At 35.4% G+C, this 27,917-nt stretch overlaps 1 protein-coding gene across 2 annotated transcripts; it reads right to left on the bottom strand.

The window, feature by feature from the left end:
• Position 1: 1 nt before the first annotated feature.
• Positions 2 to 27,384, bottom strand: LOC138315471 (phosphoinositide 3-kinase regulatory subunit 4-like). Of its 2 annotated transcripts, XM_069256522.1 has the most exons (34): positions 27,267 to 27,384; positions 25,103 to 25,236; positions 24,422 to 24,546; positions 23,989 to 24,044; positions 23,538 to 23,687; positions 22,896 to 22,997; positions 21,928 to 22,121; positions 21,327 to 21,453; positions 20,597 to 20,769; positions 19,867 to 19,987; positions 18,488 to 18,583; positions 17,836 to 17,930; positions 17,259 to 17,298; positions 16,895 to 16,977; positions 15,197 to 15,278; positions 14,902 to 15,049; positions 14,656 to 14,702; positions 13,345 to 13,446; positions 12,198 to 12,332; positions 11,913 to 12,050; positions 10,528 to 10,695; positions 10,103 to 10,159; positions 9,767 to 9,810; positions 9,389 to 9,538; positions 8,718 to 8,760; positions 8,222 to 8,465; positions 6,614 to 6,803; positions 6,155 to 6,285; positions 5,573 to 5,657; positions 5,085 to 5,176; positions 4,333 to 4,437; positions 3,959 to 4,242; positions 2,033 to 2,205; positions 2 to 918 (listed from the first exon to the last, which is right to left on the bottom strand). In XM_069256522.1, the coding sequence occupies exons 2-34, from the start codon at positions 25,192 to 25,194 to the stop codon at positions 717 to 719; spliced, it is 4,074 nt and encodes a 1,357-aa protein (XP_069112623.1). In that variant the 5' UTR covers positions 25,195 to 25,236; positions 27,267 to 27,384; the 3' UTR covers positions 2 to 716. The 2 variants fall into 2 exon arrangements, with proteins under 2 accessions (XP_069112623.1, XP_069112632.1); XM_069256531.1 differs by lacking the exon at positions 2 to 918 and having other exon boundaries at positions 2,069 to 2,205; positions 3,900 to 4,242.
• Between the last annotated feature and the right edge of the window lie 533 nt (positions 27,385 to 27,917).

Genomic DNA, 27,917 nt, shown 5'->3' with positions numbered 1-27,917 from the left:
ACATATTTATACATAAAATTTAATTCTCACAAATCATTTTACAATGCATCGTACCAATATCATGAAGCTTTAAGAGTACAACAAGCCAGACAAAAGTAAAATATATCACCCTTTGGATTTTATTGATTTCACCACCTATTGTCTAATATTTTGTCCAGTTTATGTAAACGTACAAGCACTTTTTGTAAATTCTAAATATACACACAGAGTTAGTTACCTTATTTGATTAGTTCTTCTCTTCTAACGTACATGAAGGATGGTATAGCAATCATGATAAATCCGTACACATACTCTGGACTTACTCAATGTCTATTGCACACATTCCTCCTGGCCTAACTTGGCAAACTAAACATATTCGTACTATTCAATATTGAAAATAAATTATCACATTTTATGCTAATTGGTCCTATTACCTTCTGAAATATTATCAAGCACCCTGGAAAACGCCATCATCTTGCCATAAGTGTAATGGCACTAACTAGTCGAATTAGGAAATCAACAAAAGGAAATTTAACATTACATTTGTATTATGTTCTCATTGCCAATCTCCATTCCATCTTCGATATCATTTCCACAATATGATGGCAGACTTAAACTACCACCTGATTCCATTTTGTAGTCATTGAAATAAATTCACGATGGCATAATGCCATGATTGTCCTCATATAATCACCATCATGAGTTATTCTGATGTCAGTAAACACAGTACTGTGACCTCATTTCCAGACTTTGACGACACCGTCCCTGGACGCTGTGATGACAAGACACTGTGACGTTTGACATAAGTTGATGTCGCTGATGATGTCGTGGTGACCCTGGGAAGGCGCCTCTGGTCCGCGGCGTGGAATGTCATCGTTACTCACCTGTTTCTTAGTGTAGGTTTCCTGTATCACTTCTGTACCGTCTATCAGCCGAGATCTGTAATGGAATTAACACAGAAAACTTATCTTTACTTCAATACTTGCTTGAAACTTTGAATAAACTTAGAACTATCATTATATCTACTTACTTCTTGAGTCAAGCTATGAATATTTATATATATGTGAAACATAAACAACAAAAACATTGTGTAATCTCTAGAATATTCTACTTTGGAATATTAAGTCTTTTAAACAAGATTTCAGCTTTTGTACTAATATCCTGAAACAGTTATGAATATATGTATAAAGAAACATAAATAGGGAACACCATATATAATAAATTCTAATTGTGATGTGCTGTCACATAAAGTTCCCCCAATTGCCACAGAGCCTAATTTGACAAGAGTGACCTACCCTGAATGATCACATGTCATTGTTTTACCAGTAAATAAATTCTAATTCGCAAAACAAAATAAGTCACATCATTTAAAGTTAATATATTAGCCACAGCAATGCCTATAATAATTGTATTAGATTTGTGTTCTCAACCATGTTCCTTTTGGTTCAGTTTTGACCAATCGCATGCCGTGGCAGCCATCTTGGTTTCTGGTCTGCAATAGTTGCCCAAAAAATGACTTCAAAACAGTTTTATGTCACTAGTTACAACAAAAATGAACTTGGACCCAAAACAGATCCCTGCAGAGCAGTGAATAAAGGGAGATAACTCTAACTGGTTTTAGAATATTTGAAACAGTCACAAAACTTTTTTTACTAATAATAATGGTATTTTTCACTTTAGAAATTTTAAATCTTATTTAAACCACATATTCAACCGATTCCAGGCAAATTGGACCAGTAGTTAAATATCTATAAGCAGTTCAATTTTGAACAATAAAAGGCTATCTTGGATGCTGGTCAGAAAAAATGAAACTGTTTGACACATCTGCCGGTAACAAGAAATGACCTACCAAAATTTCATGTTGATCCGACTTATAGTTTTAGAGAAAATGGTCGGACAAAGTAGTGACAGAAAAAGAAGAACCAGAAGAAGAAGAAGAAGAAACAGAGCAAACACAAGTCCCCCCCTCCGTGTGGGGAAACTAAATTAATAATCTCTAAAATCTAACTATAAAATATTAAGTGTTTATGTATTGTTTAGACTTGAGCTGTACCTGTAGCTTGCCCCTGTATGTTGGTTGTCCCCCGCGGCTGAGGCTAGTATGAAGGAGTTGGCCGGGTAGGTAATGTCCCAGAATCGTGCCCTCATGTCTGAACCCCCAGTCAACATAAACACGTTATTGTCTGTCACCGCCATGTGCATACCATAGATGGAATGACTGCTGGTCTGTTGGAAAGAAGAAACACATTGAAATTCTATGTTTTGATCAGTTTTAATATTTGATCATTTTTAATAAAGAAATACATAAAGATTCTCTTTTTTAATAATCATTGCTGGTTGGAAAGTGTAACTTGCTAAATATTAACTAATAAGGGCATTGGATCTTATCTTAAAGGGCTATATATGTTACATTACAACGAAGCAAAATATGACATTAATGCATTGTTCTACATTCCTTATGAAACATATTACAAGAAATAATGACAAATTTCACAAAATTTTGTTAAGTATATTAAGTATGTACACTGTACCCATACCCGAGCCAAAGCCACGCATGTTAAACAAATACAATACATAACCACTGAGGAGTTGATGAAACTATTTTTTAACATGAACATGCATCTAATAATGTAAACACGCTACTGTAAGAGCAATTTGAGCAGTTCTAGACAAAAATTTCTTTACTTCATTGGCAAGGGCCAGGGTTCGGTATACAAGACATCTGACCACTATGTGTAATGGCTGGCAGTAAGTGAGCTTGAACATTTCACATACATTTCACTACAGTGGGCTTTTCTGGCATATCACGGTAAAACCAACTTATCTAATTTATATGCAAATTTTAATGTACTCTTTAGACTGAATTGTCCCATTAAGCAAGATGCAGTATGGTTAGAAGTAGTTTTCCAAAGCAACATAAAAACAACAAAATTTTCTACTCATTGAAGATTGTAAGTCTATATTTATTAATACAGAAGACTTATGCTTTGGTCACAACCCCTTCCGAATCGGCTTAGGATGTACTCCCGGCATGATTTTGAGCCATTTTAGCCCGGTTCCCCACAGGACACCAGATATGGCCGGCCGGTGGCCGGGGCTCTCAAGCAGCATGGGGAAGGTGTCCGAAGAGTTTTGACTCGAAGTTAAAATCTCTCCGGTGTCCCGTACATCTCCATAACCGGCCACATATCCTTCACACATCGTTTAAGTATCGTCCAATATCCGGTCGGGAATCGAGTGGCAATCACAACGCAAGACATTCGGCCAGGCCTGGTGCAACTATAGTTCATTATCCGTAAGATATGCGTATGGTGTGCAGAAAATTGGCCGTTTATTGCCCGGACATCTTATGAAATTTACATTTCCGTGTCACTTCTACAATATAAATTAACCAAGGCAAAGTGAAGGATATGATGGTATAACTGAAACCCAAAACGTGACCATTATGACGTCACTAAAGTTGACATGGTAACGTCAACTGATCACTGTCAAAATGACTGTTCCATCTTGTGGATTAAATCGTCTTTGATAAACGCTTTTCCTGGTCTAGCTTAGACTACAATAATGCAGAGAGCTTAAAATGAGTTGATAATGTAAATATAAGTATTAAATTATCTTCCTATGGCATCTATTTAGACCATAGATGCCATAGGAAGATAGTTTAATGCTTAAATAATCGGCTGATTAGTATTAGATGCTCTGTCGATATTCACTGCTTTGTTGTCCCCCAAAAAATTCTGTTTGGAAACAGACGTCGTACGATTACCGCACGGCTTCCTTTTTATGTAAATGAGTTGTGACAAAATTTTTTACCGGTATTGTCCAATGAAAATGGTCAAAACCAGAGGTGTACTCCCGATTACCCCATATTCCCAGATATCAGCCGATCATTGTGACCAAACCATAAGTTAGTATTGTACCTGATTCTGTGACAGAGGTGGTGTCAAACTGGCCCAGAAGTCTATTGTTAGTATTGTACCTGATTCTGTGACAGGGGTGGTGCCGAGCTGGCCCACAGTGCCTTCTGACGCGCACCGGTCTCCACATCCCACATAGACACCTCATTGTTACCCTGTGTGGCCGAGATGATCCAGGACTGTTCCTTCGGGTGGACTATCAGTTTACGTACTCTGGCCCCTGTAGGGTGTGTGATGGAGGTTATAGGGAGCTGAAAGCGTAGGTCCCAACATACATGTGTACCACTGCTAGTCCCCACGGCCAGCCAGCACTGAGAATGATGGACCGCAAACGACGAGATCAGACCTACAAGTACATAAATCCATGATTACATTTCATCAATGTTATAATACATATTGAAATAAACACGTTTGACCAGTTACATATAATTCCCACCTGTTTTTGGGTCGTTCTTCAGTTTCCACACCTCCTCATTACAGCGAAGATCTCGACCAATCAGGTAGCCGTTCACAGTAGCATAGGCAAGTACAGACTGGGCACCTACGAGGAAAAGTCAAATATATAAATCACAGAGACTAGCAAAGAATCTTCCCTTAGAAATCATGAAAACAAACAAATTATTTCCCCTTACAAATCACAGCAACAAACAAATTATTTCCCCTTACGAATCACAGCGACAAACAAAGTATCTCCCCTTACAAATCCCAGTTACAAGCACTTTATCCCCTTACAAATCCCAGTTACAAACAAATTATCTCCCCTTACAAATGCATGTTACAAGCAAATTATCTCCCCTTACAATTCAAGCCTAGCAAATTAATACCTCACAGAGACTAGCAGATCAATCAAATCCAAATTAATCCAAACAACTAAACAAAGAAACCAATAGATTAAACTGGTAAAATTAGTAAAGTGACATGACAATCATTTCTCTCTATCAATGTTGAATTAAATAAATGATGAAGTTTGAAACAGTGATTCCATTGAAGTTTTTATCATCACAGTACCTTATCAACACATGATCTAAAAGAGACTTATTTTGGGAAACTTTTCTTTTTAACTCTGTTTAATAACACATTTGAACTTTAACTCTATGCATGCAATAGTCTTTAATGAATTTACAGGGGTGTATCATAAGTTTAAAGTTTTAGGTCATCACCAAATAAGATGCTCTAAGCCAATCTGACCTGTATCAAAGTGTGTGATATCCACTACCTGTCCGTAATCCTCCTTATTCACTTGTAAGTCATTTATCAGATTGGCTTTCCCTGTCTCAATTCTAAAATATTTATCACAAAATCAAAATAAAGAAAGATATAATTGAAATGAGGATGAGTGCTCAAGCAGAATATTAGGTAGATAAACACAACCATATTGTTGTTTTTGTAGTACACTGTAATACAGCACAAAGTTTTATCAATTATGAAGTCAGAGAAAAAAAATCCAAGGGAAACAACTCTTTCGTAAAAATAATTTCTGTTACACAAAACATTAAAAATTGTGATCATGATCTTCAGAATCTCTCGAGATATCAACAATCAGTAAATAACTCCCTATAATCTATTTCTCTTTTTTTGTGAATCATAAGTGGCCACTGAAATGAAAGCTAGTGTGTGAGATAAAAGGTTTTCTCATATTACTATTGTTTGCATCCTTTGGATTATGAGTTCCCTACCTATAAAGGTATATAGTTCCATTATCGGAGGCTGAGGCCAGTGATAGGGAACCTTCACAGAACACCAGGCTCTTTATATGTCCTCCTGTAACACATGTATTTAGGAATTGTCATTTATCGTTCGTCGAACATTTTGACATCAGGGGTACAAACATTTTGCATAATGAATGTGTACAAGAATATCAGAATACCAGAACATTGATTACAAATGTTATAATACCAATAAGTCGACTTGAAGGTATAATAAAACTTGCTGGATAATGACTAAATAAATGTAGCCCTTAGCTTAGATTAAACAGATAATTCTTTGGAATTTATACTTCTTCATTAGCATAACTATAAATAACTTAAGCTGGGCCCAGTGTCAAAAACATTCCTTAAATATAGGGAATCCCTTCATTTCAAATTCTTCATAGGAAAGCATTACAGATTATAAGGAAGGCTCTATAACTTAAGATTTTTCCTTAACTTTTGTAGTGCTTTTCTACAGAGAATTATAAGTTAATTAAGGAATTCCTTAAAGTTAAGGAATGTTGATGAAACTGGGTCATGGCCTTATTTACGAACATTATGTTTCAGTACCTTGTTTGTTGAGTGTCTGTTTAGACCTGTTCGCCACACTCTTGCCTTCCAGTTTCTCACATTCCCAGATCTTCACATTGCCATCATTTGATCCAGTCGCAAAGTATAGGTGGTCATGTGACACTTGGATCCTAACAACATAATCGTGTATCAAAGTTTATTTTGTGAATTATTATATCAGCAAATCAACACAATATATTTCATAATCTTTTTTAAATCATTCATCCTTGAAATTACAGATTGAACTATTTCAACAGTGTTTGATTTAGGAACAAGTTATTACATCTTGATTATAATTCCTTTAGTTATCATCAAGAGTACTTTGTCTTGTCTTTAACTAGAACTGTTCCATATCCCTTAGTACAACTACAATGCATATTAAAAATATAAATCTGTCATAGAACAAGTCTTTAGAGGAGACAGTGCATGGTCAGAGAAGTTTGATTGACAGTAGAGTACCTGTTGATAGCTGCTCGATGTTCATGCATGTGAGCCACAAGAAGTCCCTTGGGTTTCCAGTTACTGGGTGGAGGACGACTTTCCCAGGCAATGTTCTCCAGTAAGTCTTTAGTGAGTACATCAGCAGAATACTGATCTCGTCGCTTGTGGACTAAGTTACGAAGGTCTAGTTTACAGGGATGGTATCTCGCTGTGGGAGAGAGAATCATAGACCAAGTTACACAGGTCTAGTTAACAGGGATGGTATCTCGCTGTGGGAGAGAGAATCATGGACCAAGTTATGAAGGTCTAGTTTATTGGGATGGTATCTCGCTGTGGGAGAGAGAATCATAGACCAAGTTATGAAGGTCTAGTTTACTGGGATGGTATCTCGCTGTGGGAGAGAGAATCATAGACCAAGTTATATAGATCTAGTTTACAGGGATGGTATTTCGTTGTGGGAGAGAGAATCATGGACCAAGTTATGAAGGTCTAGTTTACAAGGATGGTATCTCGCTGTGGGAGAGAGAATCATAGACCAAGTTATATAGGTCTAGTTTACAGGGATGGTATCTCGCTGTGGGAGAGAGAATCATAGACCAAGTTATATAGGTCTAGTTTACAGGGATGGTATCTCGCTGTGGGAGAGAGAATCATAGACCAAGTTATATATGTCTAGTTTACAGGGATGGTATCTCGCTGTGGGAGAGAGAATCATAGACCAAGTTATATAGGTCTAGTTTACAGGGATGGTATCTCGCTGTGGGAGAGAGAATCATGGACCAAGTTATGAAGGTCTAGTTTACAGGGATGGTATCTCGCTGTGGGAGAGAGAATCATAGACCAAGTTACATAGATCTAGTTTACATGGATGGTATCTCGCTGTGGGAGACCAAGTTACATATGTTTAGTTTACAGGGATGGTATCTCGCTGTGGGAGAGAGAATCATGGACCAAGTTACGTAGGTTAAGTTAACAGGGATGGTATCTCGCTGTGGGAGAGAGAATCATGGAACAAGTTACGTAGGTCTAGTTTACAGGGATGGTATCTCGCTGTGGGAGAGAGAATCATAGACCAAGTTATGTAGGTCTAGTTAACAGGGTGGTATACATCTAGCTGTGGAAGAGAGAATCAAGAACTTATTTGAGCAACTATGAATAGAATAACAGCAAACAGGCTTTCCACTAGTCCTAAATAAACATATTTCCAACACAGTAAAAGTTGATAACAACTTATTAACTTTGGAAAAAAATCTTCAACAAGCAAAATGAACAGGTAAGAGTCAGTAGTCCTATCAGTCAAGCAATATGAACAGGTTAGAGTCAGTAGTCCTATCAGTCAAGCAATATGAACAGGTTAGGGTCAGTAGTCCTATCAGTCAAGCAATATGAACAGGTTAGAGTCAGTAGTCCTATCAGTCAAGCAATATGAACAGGTTAGAGGCAGTAGTCCTATTTATCAGGTTAGAGTCAGTCAAGCAATATGAACAGGTTAGAGGTCAGTAGTCCTATCAGTCAAGCAATATGAACAGGTTAGAGGCAGTAGTCCTATCAGTCAAGCAATATGAACAGGTTAGGGTCAGTAGTCCTATTTATCAGGTTAGAGTCAGTAGTCCTATCTGTACTTACTGTAGGAACTTTTCTCTGGGTTCTGTGACATTGATGACTTGGAGAGGTCGGAGAGAGTCACCTGACCTGGTGACATGGTAACAAAACTGCCGGAGGACGACGACGATGACTGACTGACGGTACTGGCTGTAAGTACAGACCTCTTGTCTGGTGTTTCTGATTTTACGGAGGATTTCAACTTAGGGGACGAACCAAGAGAGGCAGCAGAGTCATTAGAACCAAACATACTCTTCCATTCAGCATTCTGGAATATATATTAAAGGATTAGAAGCTTCTGAAAGCGATTTTTATTATATGCCAACAGTCTTGGAATAATAATTATTGTTATTATGCTGTCTGTCAAGTCTACATAATTACACATTTTGTCTTTGTTATAAATCTCTCTGCTAGCAATATTTTATATGATCAAGGTTTGAGTACATGTAGCTCCATTCAAAATTCACAATAACAATTTCACATAAATATCCAGAACTGTGTGTGGCTGTGCCAAACTCACCATAGATATTGAATGTTCAAGTGGTGGGGCTTTTTTCTTCCTTCTTAAAATGTCCAAAAAATATTTTTAAATTAATAAGCAAGGTATATAAATCCAGGTATATCAATTAAGGTATATAAATCAAGGTATATAAATTAAGGTATACAAATCAAGGTATATAAATTAAGGTATACAAATCAAGGTGTCAAATCAAGGTATACAAATCAAAGTTTATAAAACCTGTCAGTTTTATTAACATACTCTTTATGACTTCTGCAACAATTAAAGCCTTAACATATATGGTAAAGAGTTGTCTCCCTTTGTATATTTTCTTTAAAGCTTTGAGGACATCTTGACTTGCCCTCATCTACATCTAGAAAGCTCTTCCATCTAAGAAATGAAAGATCTTCAAAAAGACTTTCTGAGAAGAGTGCAAATCAAGTCAGCCTCTCGTTATTGTGATAACCTGCTGCATGAAAATAGTTCTTTTACAGCTTCAATACAATTGTCTCCCTTGGTTTTCTGTTTTCACTTACACAAATCATGGCAGAATTGCTTACCCTTGATGTAACTTTACCTAGTTTCAGACAATCTAAGTTCATTTTTGTTATTTCTACAGTATTTTTAACGTACTGTGGTGGTGAAGCTGGTGTATCCTTATTTTTGTTATTTCTACAGTAGTTATAACGTACCGTGGCGGTGTAGCGGGTGTGTCCTTATTTTCCTTGGGTTTCAGTAAGTCTGCATGTCTCCGGGTAATACTCCGACCAATACCCACAATAGATAACATTCCTGACTTGAAGCTGTCACTAGACTCACTGGAACTATTGTTCTCTGATGATCTAGAATTAAAACCAGAAATGAAGCCTGTATTTAAATCATTGTAATATGATTATATAAGTCTTTGTTCAGTGAGAAAAAAATATATACCAAACAACAATTCAATAGTTTACTGATAATGAATGTCAAACCAAGGACTGTGATAACTTTGACCTAAGCTCTGTTCTGTATTATACCAGACCTGCACAACAGTTTGTGTTATATATGACTTATTTTATCTTGTGACATACCCGGCCCTGGCTCTGTGTAGCTTTAGAATGTACTCCTTCATCGCCTGAAAATTAAAATACTTCAATAAAGAAACGGAATAACATCTAGAAACCTGATGCCTATCATAGAGGGCATTTATTACTTGAAACAGCTGTTCAGTCCCTAGTTTTGAAACTTCTGTTAATGGACACCTTTGATTTCTTAAAACAATTATGTTCTGTCAAACATCTAAATACCACAGGCTATAAGCATGTGTAGTTTCCAATTAAAGAAAATATACCTAAAAACCAATTGTGGACAGACAGGAAATTCCTGACTAGGCTAATTTGGAGGTTAGTCTTCATACAAAAACTTACAAATATTTTATCTTCATGTGCTTCAGTCATACCAAATGATATCAACTTCCTAAAAATCTACAACAACAAAAACATTTTAAAAATATTATTTAGATATAACTGTGTTATAAATTAAAGGTTACATATTTCTTAATTCACTTTTATTAACAATTGGCTACCTTTTTCCTTTTAGCTTATTCCGCAAAAATTTCTCCCAAAATCTCCAAAATTAATCACTTGCATACATTGTAGCTGGGATGACTTGCTCTTATGTTATTTCTTAAACAAAACATTAAATCCCTCGGGAGAGATAGATATTTTACTTGAAGAGCATGGTTTTAATCAGAATGAAGATACACATGATCCAGAGATGTTTTAGAGTCTGTTGGTAAAAGCATAAAGAAAGCTTTCTTTTAAGTATTAGGTAATTGATGCCAAACCCTTACCAGTGACATAGTTTCGTCAAGTTCTGGGTACGACAGTTTGTGTCCATGCCTCCTCATATACTGTCGCTTCTGGAGCATGTCAAAGAGTCGGTCAAGCGTGTTACACCTCAACACATAATCAAACACTGGTCTGGGGACAGGGTCCGATAAGGCATTCAACAGGTATATCTGTTAATATAAATATCACAATACATTAATAAATGATAAGTATTTACCAATAGGATATTTAGGATCATAAATTATTATACTGTTTTTGGTATGTTTAAACACCTTTTTTGTTGTTTAAGAGATAAAAAAAAATTTCTGTGAGCACAAATTCGACCTTTTCCTGCATAATCAATACCATTTGAGATATGACATGTTTTCTGACCGACTATGAGATTTTACATATTTGACACTATGTACCAGTGATATAGTACATTACTCTACCTCTTTATCCACCTGTAGGATGGACTGGTTTTAACACTGTGTACTAGTGATATAATACATTACTTTACACTTTATCCACCTGTAGGATGGACTGATTTTAACACTGTGTACCAGTGATATAATACATTACTCTACCTCTTTATCCACCTGTAGGATGGACTGGTTATAACACTGTGTACCAGTGATATAATACATTACTCTACCTCTTTATCCACCTGTAGGATGGACTGGTTTTAACACTGTGTACCAGTGATATAATACATTACTCTACCTCTTTTATCCACCTGTAGGATGGACTGGTTTTAACACTGTGTACCAGTGATATAATACATTACATTACACTACCTCTTTATCCACCTGTAGGATGGACTGGTTTTAACACTGTGTACCAGTGATATAATACATTACTCTACCTCTTTATCCACCTGTAGGATGGACTGGTTTTAACACTGTGTACCAGTGATATAATACATTACACTACCTCTTTATCCACCTGTAGGATGGACTGGTTTTAACACTGTGTACCAGTGATATAATACATTACTCTAACTCTTTATCCACCTGTAGGATGGACTGGTTTTAACACTGTGTACCAGTGATATAATACATTACTCTACCTCTTTATCCACCTGTAGGATGGACTGGTTTTAACACTGTGTACCAGTGATATAATACATTACTCTACCTCTTTATCCACCTGTAGGATGGACTGGTTTTAACACTGTGTACCAGTGATATGATACATTACTCTACCTCTTTATCCACCTGTAGGATGGACTGGTTTTAACACTGTGTACCAGTGATATAATACATGACTTTACACTTTATCCACCTGTAGGATGGACTGGTTTTAACACTGTGTACCAGTGATATGATACATTACACTACCTCTTTATGCACTTGTAGGATGGACTGGTTTTAACAGTGTGTACCAGTGATATAATACATTACCCTACCTCTTTATCCACCTGCAGGATGGACTGGTTTAGGAATGGCTGTAGACTAGGCAGCAGTTTACAGTGGTTATCCGCGATGTTAAACGTCTTTGATAATGCAGAGATAAAACCAACAGCCCCCTGGCGGATCCAGATTCCCTAAACATATAAAATGTGTCATTAAATGCATGTATTTTCATTACCAGGGTACATCATATTGGAAATCTAAATACCCGGTAAAACTGTTACAGAAATTCTTTATCTATGTCATCTCTGAAGACACCAATTTAAGACATATATACTCACAGGATGGGCCAGGAAAGGTACTATCTCATGTAGGAACTCCTGTAGCATTGTTTTCTGGATCAGTCCAAGCTCAGTTAAAGACTTCAACGCACCCAGACTTTTATGTACGACATACTCCTCTGGGTCACTCAGGCCCTTAAATAAAGATAAGATATCCCGTGCATTGGATTTCTCAGTTAAAGACTTCAACGCACCCAGACTTTTATGTACGACATACTCCTCTGGGTCACTCAGGCCCTTAAATAAAGATAAGATATCCCGTGCATTGGATTTCTTAATAAAAAAGAACATAGTATTTCACAATTTCAGTTTTCTTTGCACATCAGGCATTTTTAGCAGGTGATGAACACTAAACAATCACAACAAAATGCTAATGTAACTAATTAAAACATTATCTCACTTTTGGGATTAGAATTTGTCAAGGATTCATAAGTGAGAAGGATTTGTGACTGTTTCTTTACACTACTAAACACCACACGAGACGCCTATGAACCGAGAATAAAAAGTCAAACGAAACACCAATGTAAAGTTTATTAAATTTTATAACGTTTATTACTTATTTTAGGGACGGAAAATTTAGAAAATATGTCTTAAATTTTCGTTAAAAAGTACGACAGCTCATGAAATGACGGCCCCGCTTCAGAAAGTAAGACGGTAACCCTCGCATCCGCAAGATACATCAAAGGCTGCGCCGGCAGATATCAAAGGAAAGCGGTCGTCGCCCAACGTCACGGTCAGTGCACAAACACAAAAGCTCCTACGTTGTACTCCCCCAAAACCCAGTGTGACTTATCCTTCTCATATACGTCCTTGGAATTTGTCAAGCCTAAGAGGCATGAGGAATTTTTACATAGCTTTAAACCTGACAAAAGTTATAGTTCAAATCATGCAAAGGGTTTGTGTTTCTGACTATAGCTGTTCTTAACATGAATCCAAATTAGTTATTCATAGAAAGTTTTGTCTTTTTATGAAGTTAAACAGAATATATCAACCGGTGACATCTCCCCATCACACTCACATAATGGAAAATGCTTGTATTGGTTACCATGCAATCTCTATGTTTACATAATCCATTTTGAAACATGTTTCCTAAAACTCTGTGCCAATATAACCACACTGAGGTTGATTCCTAAATAAATTATAGTACCTGTTCCAGTAAAGGTTTTAGGATGGATGAGCTCTGCCAGCCAACATATGCTGCAACGCCCACTATGTTACCAAAGAAGGAACCGCGCAGATGCCAGTCAGTCTGAAATATATACAAGTTTGTGTTATCAAAGACTTTTCAAAAGGCAGTAAATGAAATGCAACATAAAAACTGTTTTGAAAAGACGAAATGTGAAGTGAAATAAATATGATATCAGCATTGAATATCTATTTTGGTCTGGTCTAAAAGAATAAGTTTGTATTAAGAACATGAGGCCCAGAGGGCCCGTATTGCTCACCTGATTTGTAATGCTAAGTAATGTTCTGAATACAGGATCATTGTTTCTTTTCTGATGCAATTTAAAGATTTACCTTTAATTCCCTGTTCGGCCCTACTCTTTCTGCTCCAGGGGGTCAGATTCAAAATTCATACAAACTCTGTTCCTATTCCCCAGGGGATGATTCGGATCAAATTTGGTTACATTCCATGCACAACTCTATGACTATATACTAGCAATTTAAAGGATTTACTTCTATTTCCTTATTTGGCCCCACCCCTTCTGCCCTCTGGGGGTTCAAATCCAAAATTTATACAAACTTTGTACCCCTTCCCAACAAGGATGATTTTTGCAAAATTTTGTTACAATCCATGCAGAACTCTATGACAAAGAGCAATTTAAAGGATTTATCAATATCGGGCCCCGCCCCTCCTGCCCGGTGATCAGAGCCAAAATTAATATAAAAATTGTTCCCTTCCAACAAGGATGATTTTTGCAAAATTTTGTTACAATCCATGCAGAACTCTATGACTAATAGCGATTTAAAGGATTTACTTCTATTTCCCCTATTGGGCCCCGCCCCTCTTGCCCCCGGGGGATCAGAGCCAAAATTAATATAAAAATTGTTCCCTTCCAACAAGGATGATTTTTGCAAAATTTTGTTACAATCCATGCAGAACTCTATGACTAATAGCGATTTATAGGATTTACTTCTATTTCCCCTATTGGGCCCCGCCCCTCCTGCCCCCAGGGGTCAGAGCCAAAATTTATACAAACTTTGTTCCCCTTTAGTTAGAATCCATACAGAACTCTATGACTAGTAGCGCTTTAAAGGAAATGTTGATGGACAGACGATGGACGAATGATGGACAACAGATAGACAGACGATGGACGCTGAACCATGACATAATTAAGCTCATCAGCTCTTTGGGCCAGGTGAGCTTATTATGTCTGCAACATACAATATAAGCCAAATAACTTTTTAGAATTTTCTTTCTATTAATATCAGTTAATTTGACCAAGTACACGCTTACCTTATCATTTAGGAATGTGATCATGTGGGACAACAGAACATCATTAGCTGTAAAAAAAAAATAAAGTAAAAATTACCAAAAGGCTGGAGGTTAAAAACTATGCAATATACATTGCCATTTCGACTTTATAATGATGAAAATTCTGTATGAAATAACAAAAGTTTAATATCAACATAAAATATCCTGTTCTGCCCCCATCACATCTCATCCTACATGTAACATACTTGATAAGACTGTACTAATCACCTTTTTGTCTGCCAAAGAACACACAGAGTCTGGTGATTCCATTCTCCAGCAGAGCCTGCTTCACCACATTGTCCGAGTCACTCAGTAAAGTGACCACTTTCTGTTGTATCGTCTCCTGTAGGGAGAGTAGCTCCATGTCATAGCTCGCCTACAAAATAACAAAAGAAAGTAGCTCTTAATGGTTTATACATTATCATCTTCTCTCTCATCATACAAATATATGAAAACTTAATGCCAAATCACCCGTATACATATTCTTCTAAAATGTCTCAAGATTAAAACTGTTCTCAGTTACCTGGCAGAGTGCACCCTCAGAATCCAGGTTTTCATTCTCAACACTTTCTTCCAGTTCTTGTAGCTGCATCATTTCCAGCACACTATTTCAAGTCAAAACGATTGATATTAGCATCAAGTCATTATTTCATTTTGTGGATAGAAACCTTAATCTATTGTGAAAAGTCAAAGTAAATAACAAACAAATTTAAAATACTCATATAAATTACTTCATATGTTTATAGAAATCTTACAATTATTTTGGAATTTAGAAATTAAAAGTGATCCATCATTCAGAATTAAAGAAAACAGTGTAAAACTGTGCCAATGGTCAAAAGTGGTATTGTTAAAAACCCTCAGCTGTATTTGGCAAAACTCGGCCAATAGATGAATTATGATATTGGGCCGACCTTTTTCTCGTTATTGGCCGGATCTTTGAACTAGGCTAATTTGGATATAAACGCGGCCAAATCGTAACGCAGCCTCGTCATTTCGGAAGTTTCTCGGTGTTATCCAAACACTTAATGCAGGCAACAAAAATGAATTTCCATTTTGCGATTGTTCAGTAAATGCGACAATAAACTGGAGGTTCCTCTATAAATCCAGTTTTCATTCTCAACACTTTCTTCCAACGTTCTTGTAGCTGCATCATTTCCAGCACACTATTTCAAGTCAAAGCAATTGATATTAGCATCAAATCATTATTTCATTTTGTGGATAGAAACCTTAATCTATTGTGAAAAGTCAAAGTAAAAACAAACAAATTTAAAATACTCATATAAATTACTTCATATGTTTATAGAAATCTTACAATTATTTTGGAATTTAGAAATTAAAAGTGATCCATCATTCAGAATTAAAGAAAACAGTGTAAACAGTGCCAATGGTCAAAGTGGTATTGTTAAAACTATTATTAATTAACTTCTTTCATATTGGTAATAATATGAAAAAAACTGTCCTGTTATTATAATAGCAAAACTGGGCCAATATCGGTAAACTGGGCTAATAACGACAATCTAGGCCAATATTGAAATGCATGCATGCATTGGCATCCGAAACATTTCCAGACTCTTTTTGATGACTACAGTATACAACAGGGGTTCCGATTAACATAGTTTATCTGACAACAGACAGACACAGGGACATTTCACGGTAGGAATAGCATATGCTTCACGTTAAATGACTTATTATCGTGTTGATTTAACTAGTTATTGTAGCCTTAAATGTATCAGTCAACTCGTTGTTGAACATTACAACTTATTCATCAGTAATACAATTGTGGGGCATTACAGAAGACCTTGTACATGCAGCTGACAAGGTCAAAAATGACAAGTTTTTTGATGCTGATAAAAACCTGATCACTTTCAACAGATTTAATGCTGAATAGAGGTAGCCAGTAGACAATTATGTGGTATCTTAGCATGAAAAAGTTGGTAATTCCGTGTCCGAATGTCATGTTTTAAGAAATCCACTAAACTTTAATTTGATTAAAAATTTGGTAAATCTAATCATTTTTTTTTTTTTTGTTTGTTTGTTTTTTTTGTGTGTATATTTATGAATTTAAGATTGCTATTGATTGGGAAAGTAGTTAATTAATAAAAGTATCATTAATCAGTGACTTCCACTTTGGTCCTGTTATTAGACTTCGGTCTGATACATTGGCCAAACGACCGGGCCAATGTGAGTTACCTGAATGATAACCCTATAATACTCTACTCACCCGAGAGCTGTCTCTGCCAGCTGTGCGATGTTCTCGGCGTACGTAGCTCGGACCATGGTAGCAGGATCCTGTGTCAGATGGGTCTATAAAAGAAGGGATATATAATGTTAACACCGAAATAATTCTTCTTTATATCCTGACATCCAACAGTATCTAATAAATCTTATATGTGATTTAGTGTCACAACTAGGTTAGTTAATTTCTGGGTCTATTTACTAAGTCTCACATAACATCTGAAGCCACAAATGCAGTTAGGGTTGAAGACGGCAAATGATGAACGTTTAGAAACCCATTGTACTTTACGTTATAGTAGAGAGTGAAAAGACATCAAATATAGTTAATGAAGAGATGCAGGAAGACTTACCAAATTAGGGAATATATACTCTGGGAAAACATTAGCATCACTGAAATGGAAGAGAAAGGGACATTGATGGTCGCAATACACACTGATGCACACGGGCACTATGTATAAAACATATATGGTACCAGTAATGGTTTAAAGTTCTCTCTGACATCAATATGATTTGTATATTACTTGAACTTATCCAAAATATCCAGGTCTTTTATCTCTCAAGGAACGAATGTGATAGATAGCTTTAATGTTGATGTTATGTAAACTCATGACTTTGTCACTTGTATACATGAATTCATACAGAAAATAACAGATATTAAAACTATACTTCATATGTGCCTCCAGAATTGTTTATATACATACAACCTTAATTTTGTGAATAATATTGTATTGCTATAAATATAGACTGTAAAGTTGAATGCTAGCTTTTCTAAGATCCAATATAAGTTTAAATATATATTTCTTAACTTTTAATGCAAAAGAGAATTATTCATCAATAATCGATCCATGAAATACAATATGTAGAAACTTTCGATATGATATATACAAGTGTTTAAATAAGATCCCTAAACTACGACAGATAACTGACCTTCGTGGTACAGATTTAATTCCGACCAGACACTGGGTTATAGCCCTAATGGTCTCCGCTCTCACTCGAGCTGATCGGTCATTGGTGAAAAACAACTATAAACAACAATACATTAACATCGTTACTGTATTTGACCCAATAAGAACCTCCCGTCCCTATAAGTATTTATCAAAATTTGGTTATTAAGTAAAGTCCCTTTTATTTGTTTAAATTTATTAAACGCTCTGTGCGCTTATTGGATCGTTTTGTCAAAGTAAAGATAAGTTTGGGGGTAAGATTATAACTTTAAATTTCAGAAATGGTTTACAATAAAAGACTTTCTTAAATAGATAGCAGTGATGTAAGAAACAGACTTTTTATGGCATTATTATATTGAATTTGTTTGGTTTTTTTTGTGAATAAGTATGCAAAAAGTCAAAAGTTAGGAAATATCATAACTTAGCATTACATATAAAAGAAATATCTGAATTAAGCATTCTTACAGATTATTTTTTTAATTTGGGACTCATACATATATCAATATCTTAAGATTTCAAAATCTACTATCTGCTTCCTAACTGACTGACCAATCAGAAGAATTCTCACTGACTGACCAATCTAATCTAATGAAGAAAGAGAAACTGACCAATCAATATAAACAAGGCACACTGACCATATATGGAATGATCCGATCCAGGATTAAATCTGGAGTTAGGAACTTAGAAAACTTTAGAAGTAGTTCTAATGCAATTAGCTTTGAACTGCAAAACTGAAACAGAAATAGCAACAAATTATGATAATCAATTACAATTCAAAACCAATGGAATGTTTACATGCTACACAAAAAAACTGAAAACATTTATTCATCTTATTACTTATACACTGTATATGCCTTGACACTATTTATAGTCCGATCTCCTCTGGAATAATCTAAGTATTACTGCCGTTCTATCATAAGATTGCACGATAGTGTTATAGTACTAATGTATCGACTCACTGTAGTAGATTACATTGCTACATGTTACAGATGAAGTGTCTATGTAACATGCATTGTGATTGGCTGAGTTGATCTAAAAATAGAAGAGAAAACGTGTGTGCACATTAAACCTGTTTCAGTGAAATACGAAATATAAAACAGTTGTTTATACCAGAGATTTCTCTGTTTTATGTTAATATCAAACATAACCACACAGTCCATAATAGCGGCTAAGTTCCGAATCAGGAATCTCAGACAGGGCATCAATGATAGCTAATTCTGTGAGCTCGAATAAATACAAATGATTTTTGCGAAGCTGAATTTCATGGCATGAAATACGTACTCAGCAACATTGTACTGTGGAGAGTATGGTTGTTGGAAGATTATCATCCATCACAATTATATCTCCGTGCGCAAACACAGGATTTCCAAAATCATTATTGCTTCGTCAAAAAAGTTAATCATTTCTTATGCATTTGAAGTTAACGTCTCCACATAAAACGGCCATGCTTTCTTCTGTAACATGAGCTACGATGTGTATTCAAAAGGTGTACTACTGGAAAAAAAAAACCTGATCAAAACAGTCATGTATATTTTTACAGCGCGAATTCTATATCAGCGTTATTTTTTTTACAGCGTAATACTTCTATTAACATTTTTTTTCCCAGAAGTTTATTTATTTGAACATTTGTAATTGTTTTTCGACGTTCTTACAACGGCCCGATGGCACAAATTGGGGCCATTTTAAACTGGGGTGTTTTTTTTTGCGGATGCACAATTAGATTGTGTAACGTTTATATTTATATACACACTGTCAGCCAATCACAATGCGTGTTACATAGACACTTCACCTGTAACAAGTGTAGCGATGTAATCTACTACAGTGATGAGTCGATACACTAGTACTGTAGCACAATCGTGCAATCTTATAATAGAACGGCAGTAAAGTTTAATATTGGTATGTAAACAATTTTGTCAGGAGCAACAAAATACTTGGAATTAAATTGGAAATATGCTGATCCATATATATCATAAAGCATCCAAACAAAATAGATTCTAGGCGTCATCATACTTACATGTAGTTTCCTAGCACTAGACCCAAGCAGACATATAATGAGAACTAGGCCTGTGTTTTGTTCAGGATTCTTTTCATCCAAACACAGGTTCTTCACAATCTGGTCATAGTCTCGCTTCAATCTAAACAAAACATAAAATCAAAAGATGTTCATAAACAACAATTTCTGTGAAATAACATATAAAGTTACTTTACAATATTTACAGTTTGCTCTGACATGTGATTAATAACCATGCTTTCTAGTATTATTATTATCAGTGTATAATGATAGTACAACACGTGCAGCGATTCTATTATTACGGGAATAGTCTCTGGCGTAGCAAAGTGGGGTCGTAACCAAATTTTGGTGGTAACATATGAATGACTCGATTCCAATCAGCTGTTCAATTGAATTAGTTGACAATGACGTGAGAGAAAAAAATATGGGTATATTAATAACAAAAATATGCAACTGTTGCGAGAATAAATGATATTCGTTTACGGTGAAAAATATAAGGAATAAATTTTTACTTTGTGGAGATTATGAGGGTATAATGATAATGTAGCCCGTTTAATGTAGCCCGTTTAAATTTTAAACGTCATCATAATTTACACATGCTCCATAATCATTATACCCTCATAACCTCAACAAAATAAAAATCTATTTCTTAATTGATTTTCTTTTATGTGTTTATAGATCTTACACTTTAAAAAATTACATATACATTATATGTAAACATGTATTAACAAACCTGTTGATTCTGTCATCTGGCGGTAGTATAGGTGCTGTAGCGAATCTCTGTACATATAGTTTCAGGAATGTGTAGAAATATTCAGGGAAAGCCTTGCCCCTCTGTTGAATGAGGTACTCCTCGGCAGACATTCGATGTGCGGGGTTCTTCTTTATCATGTGTCGTACCAGATCCTGATCAACAGTAGTATCAAATCCTTCACACTGTGTCAACTTTTGTTAGGTTCATATAATAAATTACAACAAGCAATTTCGTGGAATTTCCATCTCCTGCTTTCATGACATATTGTAGGTAAACATTATTGAGGTTAGATTTAACCTTGGTTGAAACATGAAAAAATGAACTGAAGTCTTATTCGGAAGTATGATGTGTAAAATAATGTCTGCTGAAAGTGACTATTAAACTTGGCTGAGCTCTTAAGGCATTTAACTTTGATACTAACTTTAAAGAAAAGAAATGACGTTTTTAGTACATAACTCCACTACAAAATGTCGGCCAAAATTGGCAATCGAACTTGGCCAAGCCCTTATGCCATTTGACCTTGTTACCAAGTTTGAAGAAAATCGGTTAATATTTATAAGAGGTATTGCTGCAGGGAAATGGCAGAAATAATTTTTTTTCTTATTAAATTAAACGGCTATAACTCTGCTAAATAAGGTTCGTCGCAAGTCAATCAAACTCTGCTAAATAAGCGTCGCAAGTGGCAGTCTTACCCTGTCGCTAGTCTTACCCTGATACTAGTGTCCTCAATCTTTTCCAGGACTTTCCACGGGCTGTACTCCCCATGTCTGTAAGACAATAGCTGTGACAGGTCGAATGGCGCTGTACCTTCAGTGAACAGTTCCGTGATCACACATCTGAAATCAGTCAGCTTGTTTAACACATTTATAAAGACAAAGATATAGATTGAACACAAATTGAGCAAATGATATAGTGAAACCTCGCTAAAAATTTAGTTTCGGCCAACAAACATTTCAAACTAAACATGGAATTCCTATAGTATCAGTTTGAGTTGAAGAGGTAAAACTTTGTACTTCCTATGTCACATAACTGGCCTGCTCTGTCTGGTATATTTGTGTAGTAACAATATTGTGTCTCAAATCAATTCTCATTTCCATGAATGTTAGCAACAATTTTCACAGATGATATGAACCAGGTCAAATGTTTGTAAATATGAAGTTAGACTATGATGTGAGCTACAAACAGATTCTCTAAAAAGACCGATTGATTTTTCTTTGCATAGAAGTTTTGCTTTGCATAGAATTGTTTGCATGTCATTTCAAAATTCCAGCAATCAAAATTCTTTATAGCTCTCAAACAAATATCTTTACCCTGCTGAGAATATATCCATGGCTGGTGCGAGTTCACCGGCCTTGACCTCACTGGTAGAGGCAAGGTCAAGGTTACCAGTCTGTCCTCCAGTCTCTAGGTTCTTCAGCCCACTCTCCACAAACCTTTCTGGAGCAATGTAACATGTCCGTCTCCGGGACGTGTCAAAGAAGTAAGAGAAATCGGAAGGGTTATCCTACAATACAACAATATGGTAATGGTGAATCACTGTTACAAATAACATAGAAATAGATTTAGCGGAGGCCGTGTGACAGAAAATGCAAACAAATAAAGATGCTCCACCGTTGACAAATGGTATTTTTTCACTATCAAAAACAGGATCAAACGATTAAGTATTTTTCTTCAGTTACAAAAGTTACTTACTATACACCATTACCATCATTGAAAAGTTTGAGCTTCTAATTATACTTCAAGTTAAAAATATGAAAAATAATTAATTGCATCCCAAAAAAATACTGTGGCACTATATCCTATATGGAACGAAGTACTGACTGCGCAAGCACCAAAGATGAAATAAATAATTCTATATTATTTTTTGTGTTAATTAGGCATAAATAAACACGATTAGACATCATTATTGTTCAAATGATGAATATCATTTATGCTCTGTCGGCGGTGGAGCATCTTTAAAAATGAATTAATTTTTGCTCACAAAAAGATTGTATAAGGTATTTGAAAAAGACTGTAAATCAATCTTGAATTCTTTCAAATTAATGAGCTTAAATATAGTAAGGATATTTCTAATCTATAGTAAGATACAAAATTAATTTGAATCAACAAGGTCCTATGCTCTCGCCATCTTTACCGACTTCTTTTCAAACTTTGGTTTATTCAGAGCAGGGAGCACCTACAAAATGTGTATTCTTATAAAAAGTCAGTTTTTCAAATATATCTTCATAAAGGTATTTTTAGATTTTTTAATAAGAAAATTGTGTTTCTCCCAACTAACCTCTGGTAAATATGTTGGTTTAAAGCTGGCGAAGTCTGTCAGTAATAACCAGTTCCAGCCGGTCACCATAACATTCTCCGCCTTAATGTCGCCATGACAAACCTACAACAGGAAACATAAATACTCCAACATCTGAGATATATTAGTTGTGAGTCTTATCAAACAGGGACAGATCAACACGATAAATACTCCAACATCTGAGATATATTAGTTGTGAGTCTTATCAAACAGGGACAGATTCAACACGATAAATACTCCAACATCTGAGATATATTTAGTTGCGAGTCTTATCAAACAGGGACAGATCAACAAGATAAATACTCCAACATCTGAGATATATTAGTGGCGAGTCTTATCAAACAGGGACAGATCAACACGATAAATACTCGAACATCTGAGGTATACTAGTGGCGAGTCTTATCAAACAGGGACAGATCAACAAGATAAATACTCCAACATCTGAGGTATACTAGTGGCGAGTCTTATCAAACAGGGACAGATCAACACGATAAATACTCCAACATCTGAGGTATACTAGTGGCGAGTCTCACCAAATGTGGGGAGATCAAGAACATGCAAACTCCAATACTAAAATGAGTTCATATAATGGCAGAATGGGGCCAGAAACCATTGACTTTTTACCTTTAATTTGTGACATTGGTTCAAAGCACATAGTAACTGAAAAGCCAGCCATTTTTTCTCCATAGAGTTGAGGAAGGGCCGGGTACTGATCCGGTCGTATAGACTGTCTTTGATATACTGGCGAAACAGAAGAGCAGCTTTGTCTGATTGCTGTGGAAATATAAAATATACACACATGTATATAAAACTTTTTAATATTGCTTTGAAAGGAAACATTTCCTTTATCATCAACAATTCAATTGAAAATTCAAAAATGTATTTATTCTGATTCTAAGATTTTTTTAATTGTCAAATTAATTTTGGTTTTGTCTATGTGAAATCAAAATTTTGCTTTGATGATTTTGGTTTCCTTTAAATACATGTACTTGCAATTCTAAATTTTCTTTTGGAAATTTCTTCATTTTCTGTTGAACCAAAACAGTTCATCTTTACATCCTGAGAAATTACTTACCACATCTTTTTGGAATGGTAGGCAATTTGAAGTTCCATGGAGCCGGAGACGAATATCTAAATGAAACAAATGTAAACCATCAGAAAATAATAATGTTTCCACTTATTTTTACATGCATAGAACTTGTGAGTTTGCATGTGTTACTCATAATGATTTACTGTATAGTTTCTACATGTTATATTTAACAATATTCAGTTTTTCATATAAAGAACTGGAAGTAAGAGTGTTACAAGCTACCACATTCAGATAAAAAAAATTTGAAATAAATATACCATAATTTAGATGAAGTATGAAGTACAAACTTTTGCGGACAATTCTATTAATATTTAATGCATATCAGTTACTGTACTAAAAGTGAATTATGTGCTTAGTTTAAAAGCGTATGCGTATCTTTCTATGAACTACCAAAGAAAAGCCCTACATATCTACCTACCCTCTAGTCTGGTTCTGTGTTCTGCAAGTGGCAGTGATGGATCGTGTATCACAAATACTTTGACTACAGCCAATCCTTCCTTTGTTTTAGTTCTAGCAACTTTAAAGAATCTGGTACTTCCAAGGCTGAAAGGTGGGGAAAACTTATTAGAAGTGAAATAAAAAAAAATGAAGGCTTTGTATGCTTGCACTAAATGTCCAAATGTTTTCTATTTTTTTCATTTAGTCATGATCACTAGTAATAACAGTTAAACAATGGTCATTTACTGCCCTGCCATACCATGTAATCATTTATGTTGAGTCATCTAAAAACAAAATAATCAGGGTTAGAGGTAACAACTAGGGTAGGTAAGGGTACCTTAATTAGTCCAGTAAACCTGCCTATGTTATTAGGCTTAAGTTTTTTTATAGCCTAATAATATAGGCAGGTTTAGCGGACTATGCGTACCTGAAACATACATTATTTTTTCCTTATTTAGTACTGGTTACATTCAAACAACACATTCAACTTCAATTTTACTGTACAAAAACTTTTACTTAAACAAAATGAAACTGGCTCATCTAATGAGACAGCTTTTAAAATGGGTTATAAACCTTTACAATCCTGCAATATCATGGTCATATATTTAATATCAGTGAAATGAGTTGGCAGCAGTTGGAGAGAATGAAACGAAACGTGTACCTTGTTTCAAAGTCATAATCAGCAATATCATTAAGGTACTGCTCCACCGGCTGGATCTGAGAGGGAGCTATCCCTGTTAACTGGTTCCCCATGATACCAGCTGATCATCAGCACCCCATCATCATCTACAATGTCTGGAAGGAGATAATCACAAACGTACTATATAAAGGTAAATATAAGGTATATAACTATATATATGATAAATTTAAAGAAAAATTCTTACGGACAAAATCTATAAGAAATAAAAACAATAACGACTGACTAGTGAGCGCTTTCGCCCGATTCAAGGGAGCCCTTCAGACTGTTTATTGACGAACTTATTATGACGTCATTTGCTAAGAGACAAGATATAAACAATCAATGAGGAAGAATACAAAGAATACAATGTTGGATTAAATAAAAGACAAAACATGAAAATATAAAAATATTTGTTGTGTTCGGTAGGATTCGAACACGCCATGTGCTGAGCAAAAGACAGTGCCATTATATATATATAATTAACCGATTGAGCTACATCTACATATATTATAATGCTTCCGTAAAAAAGTACCATAAAGTCAACATTCAACTATAATGTTACATACAACAAAAACAGTTCAGCAACAGTTTGAATGAGCACTGTTCAAACTAGGTTTTAGAAGTCTGATTAATTCAGATTCCTTAGCCTCGCGTTTGACAACATCCGCATCATTCATCTGATATAAAGCGAAAAACTATGTATATAACTATATATATATATGTACAGGTGCATACATTAACCAAATCTAGCTGTGATAATACTGTTAAACCATATCTTAATTCAATTCATTTGATTTGCATTTTTACATCCACAAACAAGGATCGATAGCAAATTACAAACAACATTACATGCATATGTGTAACACAATGATAATAAAACAAGAACAACTTATGCATTCAGCAAGCCCGCTTTCCTCAGTAATTAGCTTAGTAAGACTAATGCTGTAGCAGTATATAATACAAGGATTCCTAAGGGTACATACGCAGGCTAGGGAATCCAGTAACCCGAGACATCGCGGCATTGACGCGTGAAAATTCAAGAAATTTGTAATAAAGCCACTTCCACTCTGGGCTTCCTTAAGAAATTTGAAAATAACTAGGCTCAACATCTTTGAAAGAAAATGTCTATAATAAGGTCTTAGCTACAGTGAGCAAGGCTATCTTTAGAACATGCCTATAGTGCTTGAAATCCCATACGCAAAGACTGATACTTCGGATGAAGATGGTCCAACAAAGGGCAGCCCACTTTGTCACTAACAGACACAGGAACATGTCCAGTGTCAGATCAATACTGAGCAGTTTGGGTTGGCCAGCATAGGAAAAGCGACATAAGGATATGCACCTTTGCACTCTCTGCAAGTGCAAGATCAAATAGCAATATCCAAGGACACACTAAGTTTGTAGCTCCTACACATCCCATCAGGCACCTCATGTTCACTCCTTTCGATTTCAAGTCCCTTCATGTAAAACTCAAATAAGAAAACAAGCTTTCTTCCCATAAACTATATCAGATTGGAACAGTTTACCTCTAGATATTTGTAAAATCACCAAACTCGAAGCTTTCAAACCAGCCTTCACAAACATACCAAAAATTTCATTTTTACATTTTTTAATCCATTGTATATTTATCCTTGGTATTAATCACACCACCAGATGACAAAATCTTCATCATGTTGAGGGTGCATGGTCATTATGAAGTAGAAGTATCCAAATCTGACCCAATAATTATATAAATACTGTTTATCTGAACGACACAATATTTCTCAACAATCAATTCATAAAGTATGTAATCTATGTGTCAGAGTCAAATGTATATCGTCCTTTTGTCAGTTATTGCATTGGTTTTTTTCCCTATCACATATGTAGATATGATATATAGACGGTAATAACTTCCACATTTCTATTTAATTATTCGTTGGTTAATTTGTTCGGTGGAACAATCATTTGAGTGGGGAACAGGCCAAGTGGGAGTTTGCTGCAACTTCATGATGGTTCTCAATCTCAGCTAAAAAATCGGAGTCACAGAATTCGGACCTTGCTAAATGTATAGATAATTTATGACACTGGAATGAAGTGATAGATGTAAATGTGATTGAGAAGTCTATGGACTAATTCCATTGCTAAAACGACGTATTTTGATACTTACACTCAACTTCGTCTGTTTATAACCGGAAGTGTATACTGGGCATTTAGATTTTATAATAAATTAGAGGGATTCCGAATAAAATTAGGCTGACTTGGCTCTAAACCGCCGGCGAGCACGCCCGAGATCTAGATCCAGCCATGTATCTGGTCGTAGGGCCCACACTGATTAAGATCTATTTTTGAACAACCTAATGACTTCAGATTAACAGATGTTATCCTAGGTTATCAGGAAAATTATATATTAACATAATTATACAATAATATTTATCCACACTGGTTTTTTTTTCATGATCTAAAAATTGAATAATAATTTGTAATAATTAATTTTCTCTTTGTTTCTGGCTTTTTTTTTTTTGCCTATTTATTTTTTTCATTCCACGATGAATGGAACGCGGATTCACACAAAAGTTTGCAAACTAAATTTCTTTCATACCACAATGAAATTAAAAAAGTGACTTCAATGCTTAAATAATTCATTTTCTCTTTGTTTCTGGCTTTCTGATTGGCCTATTCATTTTTTTCATTCCACGATGAAAAAATAAATCCGAGAATGGCGCGGAAACCCGACGTTATCGTGACATCACAATAGAAACATTGACATTGCGTATCGATTTGGAAAAAATAATCCCTTGGAAAATATCTATGGAATCAT

This window comes from Argopecten irradians, chromosome 1 (genome assembly GCF_041381155.1).
Source record: "Argopecten irradians isolate NY chromosome 1, Ai_NY, whole genome shotgun sequence".
Lineage (NCBI taxonomy): Eukaryota > Metazoa > Mollusca > Bivalvia > Pectinida > Pectinidae > Argopecten > Argopecten irradians.
Note: the sequence above shows the minus strand (reverse complement) of the source record. Positions and strands in the feature narration are given on the sequence as shown.

Bases quoted from the DNA above. Each gene is read 5' to 3' on its own strand.
- LOC138315471 (XM_069256522.1), bottom strand. From the start codon at position 25,194: ATGGGGAACCAGTTAACAGGGATAGCTCCCTCTCAGATCCAGCCGGTG. The intron at 17,931-18,487 runs GTCAGTGTGCCT...TGTTGTTTATAG, and splicing joins ATCGGATCATTCCATATATG to TTGTTTTTCACCAATGACCG. The intron at 6,804-8,221 runs GTAAGTACAGAT...TCTCTCCCACAG, and splicing joins CCCAGAGAAAAGTTCCTACA to CGAGATACCATCCCTGTAAA.